Source organism: Setaria viridis, chromosome 4 (genome assembly GCF_005286985.2).
Source record: "Setaria viridis chromosome 4, Setaria_viridis_v4.0, whole genome shotgun sequence".
Taxonomy (NCBI): domain Eukaryota; kingdom Viridiplantae; phylum Streptophyta; class Magnoliopsida; order Poales; family Poaceae; genus Setaria; species Setaria viridis.
The window spans coordinates 27271461-27279778 of NC_048266.2; the positions used below are offsets into that span (position 1 = coordinate 27271461).

Sequence of the window (8318 nt, forward strand, 5' to 3'; positions counted from 1 at the left end):
AATAATATTACTGGTATACAATAAATGTGTAGAGAGGTGCGGAGCTGTCGATGAGCAAAGCAAATTCAATATAGCAGGTAACAGGCATTCATGGGGCAGAAACGCAGAAAATCCTGGGGGCAGGCAAAAACCACGGGATTCCGTGAAACCTCCAAAACTGAAAAGTCTTTTTGAGGAGGAGAAACGGGATTGTCCTTGACACATGCCAAATGAAAGCCTTCAGGAACACATCGCGGGGTCTGTCGAAGAGCAAGCTCGCCGTCGGGCTATTCGCCGGCGTCTTCCTGGCGCGGCTGATATACTTCTCGGTGTCGCCGAAGTTCGCCGTCCGTAGTCCCAACGGTGAGCTGCTGGCTTTCGTGCATTGTTGCCATGAGTGGCTGAATCTGTTAGGCTTCTGATGCATTTGAGATCTACTCGCTCACATCCTTGATATGCATTTTTGTAGCTATCTTGCCGGGATCGTTGATAAATGGAGTTGCAGATCATCCGCCGGTGATGGAGAAGATTGATCTTGCACTGCCGCTAGGTGAGGCTCGCTATCCTGACAATGCGTCGTTGTCCGCCAAGTAGATATTGGTGCGTGGGCTGCATGCCACTGACTATGCTTCAGACGATATTCTCTTCAAAAATTTTCAGAAACATTTTCAGATGAAGATTACGAGATCGAAAGATTCCCTACTGGAAAATAAATTCACGGTGACCAAAATATTGCAGGTTCTACAGTATGTTAGAAAAAAAAAAAAGGCTAATTTTTATCAGCATTTTGCAGGTAATAGCGCAGCAGAATCTCCAGCGGTCACAGAGCAGGACCACGAAAAGGAACTCACCATTTCTCCTACAAATTCCACAGGTTGATACTCAGTTCTCGTAGAACAAATACTAGTTCTTATGATTCCAGCAAATCCTTACATTCCTGTTAAATTTTCTTTTTAGAAAAGAAATTTTCCCCTTCATTGTCTGCAGGTGAACAAGCTGCACCAAGATCTATTCTTCCTCCTACTTTGAAGCCAATCTGCGACCTCTCCGACCAGCGCTACGACGGCTGCGAGATGTGGGGCGACGCACGCACGGCGAACGGCACAAACACGTCGCGGATCTACTACATGCCGCCGCCGTCGCAGCTCGCCACCGCCGAGGCCGCCGCCTGGAGCATCCGCTCGCAGTCCCGCAAGATCATCGCCGTCCGCGAGGTCACCGTCCGGTCCCTCAACCTGTCCAACCTCCACGAGGCGCCGAGCTGCACCGTCTGGCGGGGCGTGCCGGCGGTGGTCTTCGCGCTCGGGGGCCTGACGTACAACTTGTGGCACGTCTTCAGCGACGTGCTGGTCCCGCTCTTCACGACGGTCCGGGCGTTCGGCGGCGAGGTCGAGCTCGTCGCCACCGACGCCCCGGTCTGGTTCGTCCCCAAGTACCGCCGCGTCCTCCGGGCGCTGTCGCGGTATGGCGTCGTCATGCTCGACACCGACACGGAGGTGCGCTGCTACCCGCACCTCATCGTCGGCATCCGCGGCCACCGCGACCTCGACATCGACCCGGCGCGCGCCCCGAACAACCTCGACATGTTCGCCTTCCGCACGTTCGTCCGGGAGGCCTACTCCCTGCCACCACCGGCCGCCGCGCTTCCGGTGAAATCCGGCGGCGTCAAGCCCCGGCTCATGATCATCCTCCGCCGCAAGACGCGGCGGTTCGTGAACCCCGACGCCATCGTCGCGGCGATCGAGCGCGCGGGGTTCGACGTGGTGCGCATGGAGCCGACCCTCGCGGCCGACATGGACGCAATCTCCCGGGAGGTGGACGCGTGCGACGTGCTTCTGGGGGTGCACGGCGCCGGGCTGACGAACATGGTGTTCCTGCGCACGGGCGCCGTGTTGTTGCACGTCATCCCGTGGGGGAAGATGGAGCCCCACAGCGAGGGGTTCTTCGGCACGCCGGCGGCGCACATGGGCGTCCGGCACGTCACGCACAGCATCGCCGCCGAGGAGAGCACGCTGTACGACAAGTACGGCAAGGACCATCCGGTGATCACGGATCCTGACATTTTCTACAAGAATGGGAGCAATGCGAGGTATTACTGGTGGGAGCAGAGCATCCGTCTCAACACCACGAGATTCATGCCAACGCTCGAGAGGGTGAAGCGGCTGCTGCAAGAGTGACCTGAGGCGCGTGATGTAGCTTTATTTTGTTTAAGAGTAGTACATGCTGGGAGCGAGTAACGAAACCGATTGGCATGTTAACCTAGAGGATGTGTTTAATCAATTGGTGTTTCCTAGCTACAATAATGCTATTTTCACATATGTATCATATCACATTATATTACATCGCATCGAGGTGTATTTAATCAGATACTCTAAGGAAATTCTCATGTCAATTAGACAGAAATAAAATATATACCCATCTATTCATCATCATAGGCTAAATTGCTGAAGGTATGATCTCCCAGCGAAACGTTGCCGGTAGAGATCGATAAGGTTGGCGGCATCTGATCGGGGCTTACCGCCGCGTGCATGTCTCCCAAGTCACTGACAGAGTTTTCAGCGCTAAATAGCATCGGTAAGGACCGTCGACATCACGAAACAAGCCCTAGACTCTTCTACAAGTCATAAGAGATGAGTTTATTATCAAATGATGGTGTGCGTGTCTATCACGTAACAATGGCACTAGAGCCTTTAGCTCTAAGGTAGAACCCATCAAATGAAAAAATGCTCATGTCTAGGTCTTATATATACATCGCTTTCATGTGTTAATGTTTCAATTTTCCCAAGTATATGCCATAATTATCTGCATTTGCAAGCTCATCATGCTTAGGCGTTAAGTTTTTATCATGTTTTGCCCACAACTGCTTAAGTTATTACCCTAATCATGCATATGTGCCGCATTAGTAAGCTAAGGACCTAGGATTCGTGGTTTTAGCATGGAGAGGGAGGGCAATAAGTTGAATTTAAGAAAATCCTTAAGGCCCCGTTTGGATCATTGGAATTGAATTCCATCCTAATAATCATAATTTAGACACAAATTAATTAAGCTAATATAATTGTATGTGGAATATAGTTGTATATTATAGTTGGTGATATGGGAGAGATACTTGTATGCTGCACTTCTACTATAGAGAAGCGAGTCTAAGAGCGTGCTATAAGAATTGAATTCCATCTAATAACCATAATCTATAGAATCAATTTCCATCTCCCACCCCATGAATTTAAGATAGGCTTATATCTAAACTTTGGAAAGTTGTGGAATGTCACATTCCAACATAAATTAGCCTACTCCATTAAATAGATTCCAATTCCTTGGACCCAAACGGAGCCTAAGAAATATCCAAATTCCAGAAACACTATATCCATGAATCACCAAAATCCCTAATTTTTCGAGACCTTAACCCTTAATTTAGACAGTGGACACCTTATGGACCTCTGACAGTCATCATCCTCGCAACGTCACCTTGGGAACTTTTACGTGTTGCGCCAGAAACTATATCTGACCCATTCGCTACAGTAGCACGGCCTTTAGCACCGGCAGGGATATTTTTTTCGTATCGGGGCACTTCACGCTCGCACACATGAGCCAATACAGAGATGCTGCTTGGTCGCCTTGCTTTAGCTCCACATCATCCCTTCTCATGCACTCGTATACATTGTCAATCACTTATAACAAAGAGAGTGGCCACCATGGTTCAAAAATTCGATGAAATTTCGCACTTTTTCGAAGGTGAATGAAAATACCAATTTGGATCAAAACATTTCATAAACTTTGAAATAAAGTCGGATTATATAGCTTAGATATGGTCCAAATTTCGATGGAATTTTGCACTTTTCGAAGGTGAATGAAAATACCAATTTGGGTCAAAACATTTCTAAATTTTGAAATAAAGTCGGATTATATAGCGTAGATATGGTCCGGTAAACACATATCCTTTCGTAGCACAGTATGTTGGGTCCACTGCTTCGCGGAAATAAAAAAAATAAAGAAGCTGCCAGGCCTTCGGTCTCGGCACCTGTCCTGTGTGCTAAACTGACCAGACCATTGCCAAACATGCAAATATTATTTGTATAGAAGATTTGATAAGCTTGAAAAATATTCAAATTTTCCAAATTTCAGTAAAATATTTGACCGAAAATCGTTGATTTCGAAGACGACCAAAAAAGTGAAAAACTAAATTGAAAACCCTGGTGGCCAATATTGATATCTCAAGGACATATTTTACCCTACTTCATGAATTTTTTCCTTCATGAAGTTTGCATATCCTTGGCCACCAGCAATCCCAAACGAAGTGTAAAGTAAACCCTTTTTCACTGAGAAAAACAAGCTGTGCTCCCAAAACAGAGTCCAAAATGAAATGGAATTGCCAGAAACAAAATGTTAGTGTTATAACTAAGGCAATAATTCAGTTGGCCTGAGTGTGCCCTCCAATCTCCATAGTCGCCGGCACAGGCGCCGCTGCGTTGACAGGAGTCCGGCACACCGGGCACGTCCAGTGAGACCGCAGCCACACGTCGATGCACCCTTCGTGGAACAAGTGCGTGCAGACGGGGAGCTGCTTCACCGTCTCCTTTGGCTTTATCTCGCCGAGGCAGACGGAGCACTCGTCGCCGGCGCCGCCGGTCTTCTTCTTGTACTTGTACACCGGCAGGCTGGCGATGGCGGACGCGCCAAGCCCGAGGACCGCCTCCTGTGCAGGAGCCGCCATGGACCCCGCCGCCGGTTGCTGCCAAGGTGAGGGTCGTTGCCTCAAGCGGTCGCAGAGCCCGATGACGGCGACGAAGACGACCATGGCGGCGGCGACCTGCGCCGTGGTCCGCCAAGAGACGCCGGCCAGTTTCAGCACCACGCATGTCATGCACAACGGTGGGACGACGATCATGGCGAGCTTCAGCGGCATGGTGTGGGAGATGAATTGAAGACTTGAAGCTGATTTAATCGTCTAGTACATAGTTTTGTGCTCGAAAGCATGTACCTCGGTCAGTTCGCTGGGAGTGGGATTCGAGACTTGCTTAATTCCATGTGTGCCGGCCAGTGTAACCATGAAAGGTGACCTCATCAGCGGAGACAAAATTCCTCCTTGTAGTTTACGTGTTCCGATGTTTCCAAAAGAGCACAATTTCGCAAAGTGTAGTCCCATTTGTAACCGGAAAAAGGATTAACATATAAGAATACAGACTATTGTGGTTTCTCCTATCTTCCAGTCTCTTGAGAACGCAGCGATTTTTTATGTCTGATGACATGCTTATATACTAGCTAGAAAATGCTACTCCCTCCGTCCTAAAATGTAAGCCGTTTTAATTTTTCTAGATATATAGTTTTTGCTATGCACCTAAATATAGTGTATGCTTAGATGCATACAAACATCTATGAACGTAGAAAAGCTAAAATAACTTACAATTTAAAACGGAGGGAGACCATACCTTGTACTGACCGGTACTAATGCTCGAAATGGAAAGTCAGTTCTGGTGTTGGAGTGACCGACGGTTAGGGGCCACATTTTGCTGATCGACGTGGTGATTAGTTTCTTCCAATTCGAGTATTTCAGTGGCCAAAATCTACTTTGCTGAAAAAGAAATCTGAAACGGGTCTCTGTAAACCCCAATGCATTTCTCCTGTCGACCTCTGACTAAAGACGAAGCCGCCTAGGACGACTCGCTGTTCGTCACATCATCATAAACTATGCCACAGATAAGGCACCATCTTTCTGTTGTTATTAGCTACCGATGATTGAGCACCTACGTACTCTCACCGACATGAAACTCTTGGGAGCCAGAGGTGCGTTCCTTTATCAGGATGGCGTGCATCGTGCTCGTGCCCCTCGGCTTGTTCGCCGGCTCCATGCTGTACTTCATCTGCTTTCGGTGGGGCCTCAGCATCCTCGTCGTCGTCTCCGTCCTCTTCTACCTCCACTGGCCGTTAACGATCCTCGCCGATCACATCGGTGACGACAACGTGGCCAGTGGGATGAGCCTCCTGGTGCAACAGCCGGCGGCAGGAACGTCGTCGGCGCACGCCACCGTAGCCGTGCCGGCATACTCGTACGAGAAGAAGGCCGGCGGCGACGAGTGTGCGGTCTGCCTCGGAGAGCTGCAGCGCGGGGAGGTGGTGAAGCAGCTTCCGGCGTGCACGCATCTGTTCCACGAGGGTTGCATCGATGTGTGGCTGAGATCGAACGTCACCTGCCCGGCGTGCCGGTCTCCGGTCGATGCCGCGCCGCCGGTGGCCGCGCAAATTCTGCTGCGGACAGAATAGGTTGTTTGTCTGTTTCGCAAGTAATCCGTCCATTCTCTTTTGGAGTATACATTTGCATGCCCACAATTGTAACACGGAACTATAGGAACCAAGTTTTTTAAGCCTATACAAACCAAAATTGGCAGCTGGTTAAGCTTGGTAACGCAGTACTGTAACACCAACCAATTCTAACACACTACGCCAGAATTGATTTATGCTGGCAGAGGAAATTTATCTTGCTAGCGGGCGTGATTGACACCCGCCAGCACAAAGTTTCCATGGGCTAGCGGGGGAGCACCCGCCAGCACAGATGCTACTGTGCTGGTGGGCAACCTAAGCACCCGCCAGCACAGGTGCACCGCATCTGTGCTGGCGGGTGGCTTATGTCGTCCGCCAACACAAACCTTGCCTAGATAAGGCCGCAGGCAGCTTGTTCCCTAGCCAATCTTATATTGGGAGCTTGCCTGAGAGGAGCTCAGGAAAAGCTCCAAAAACACCAAATCTAATGGGGAAAGTTTTGCTCTTGATTTCTTTGGAGGAGGTAGCTATATAAGGTGAGTTTCTGCCATTCCAACCTTTTTTGTCAACTTCTATCTATCATTTCTAGCTTCATTAGGCAGTGGCGGGCGCATGATTTGGACTATAGGTATTCAAAATTGAAGATGGCAAGAAAAAAAATGACAGACTAAATTATAGTTTTATAACACATAATAATTAAGTGGTAGCAGCATCATTGATTAATAAAATTTATCAGAAATTGAAATTATCCAGCTACTAATGATCAACATATCAAAGTGGCAACATGTGAAATAAATAGAGGTTAAAACAGTAAAATGGTAACAAAGATTATAACTTACAAGCTATAGGACAACTTTTCGTACTGCAATGCTTTGAAAATGAGCGATGATGTACTTATCCTTAGCTTGCATGAAGAATTCCCTTTCAATCAATGTGACCAAGCAACCATTGAAATATTCCTGCCCCATCTTACTTCTTCTCTTGTTCTTTATCAAATTCATTATAGAAAAGACCCTCTCAACACCAGCAGTTGCAACAGGGAGAACAAGCACCAATTTGAGAAGTTTATAAACAATGTCATACCGAGAAACCTTTCCTTCTTTAACTAGCATCATAGACAACTCTGCTAGACTTCTCAAATTTTTGAAGTTTTCATCATTTCTGACATCATTGATATAGTGGTGCAACTAAAAATGAAGCTGGTTTATTTCTTGAAATTCAAAGTCATGTGGATAGAACCCAACAAGCTTAACCAAGTTCTCAACATTAAAAGCAGAAAAGGAATTAGCTAGACTGAATGATGCCATGCATCTAAGTAGCTCTGTGTTTACCTCATCAAACCTATTATTGAGCTCTTGAACTTGTCTATCAATGACACCCAAAAACATATCAGCATGAAACCGGTGATAATTAATGGCACCTCTGTAGAACTGCCTTGATCTTTGCATAGGAATATACTTCCCTTTCATGTCAACAACTTTAACATTGTGCTTCTCACAAAAAGAAGTGACCTTGGTAAGAAATTCTTGCCATCCAGAATCTTGTCTCAAAACATCCAATTCTACCTTTGTGAACTCCAGAAGATCCATTGCATTTACGATATCTTGCTCCCTCTTTTGCAAAGCATTGCACAAGTCATTGGTGTATCCAAATATTTCATTCATCAAGTGTAGCAGGAAAACAAACTCAAAGGACTTAAATACTGTGAGCATAGTTTGAGCCCCATTAGCCTCAGCTCCTTTACTTTCATTCCCAATCCTAAAGGGAACTTTCTTGATTGAAGGATACAAGAACATAACATGCATTACAGTTCTGTAGTGAGATCCCCATCGTGTATCACCTGACCTTGCTAAGCCCATCTCTTGATTCCTGCTAGCCATGCTAAAAGTTCCCGAAAATTCCCCTTGTTGAGTGAATCCTTTGTTTGATCATGACCCCTAAAAGCCAACCCTTGACGCAACAGAAATCTTATGCACTTAAGTGACCATGTCAAGCAAGCTAGATACTTAGCCTTGAATTGTGCAGTGTTTGATGCAACAGATTCACAGATTGATGCCTTAGGTCTCGTGAACAATCTATATTTCTCT

The 8318-nt window shown here is 47.0% G+C and overlaps 2 protein-coding genes and 1 pseudogene across 2 annotated transcripts; 1 reads left to right on the top strand and 2 right to left on the bottom strand.

The window, feature by feature from the left end:
- Positions 1-209: 209 nt before the first annotated feature.
- Positions 210-2156, top strand: LOC117852173 (alpha-1,3-arabinosyltransferase XAT3-like). The gene is made up of 3 exons (XM_072293460.1): positions 210-342; positions 449-529; positions 967-2156. Exons 1-3 carry the CDS (start codon positions 210-212, stop codon positions 2154-2156), a joined length of 1404 nt encoding a protein of 467 aa, XP_072149561.1.
- A 2228-nt stretch (positions 2157-4384) lies between these two features.
- Positions 4385-4954, bottom strand: LOC117853575 (RING-H2 finger protein ATL32-like). Its single transcript, XM_034735894.2, has one exon. The coding sequence runs from the start codon at positions 4877-4879 to the stop codon at positions 4385-4387; it is 495 nt and encodes a 164-aa protein (XP_034591785.1). The 5' UTR covers positions 4880-4954.
- A 1649-nt stretch (positions 4955-6603) lies between these two features.
- LOC140222630 (uncharacterized) lies at positions 6604-8090 on the bottom strand (annotated as a pseudogene).
- Between the last annotated feature and the right edge of the window lie 228 nt (positions 8091-8318).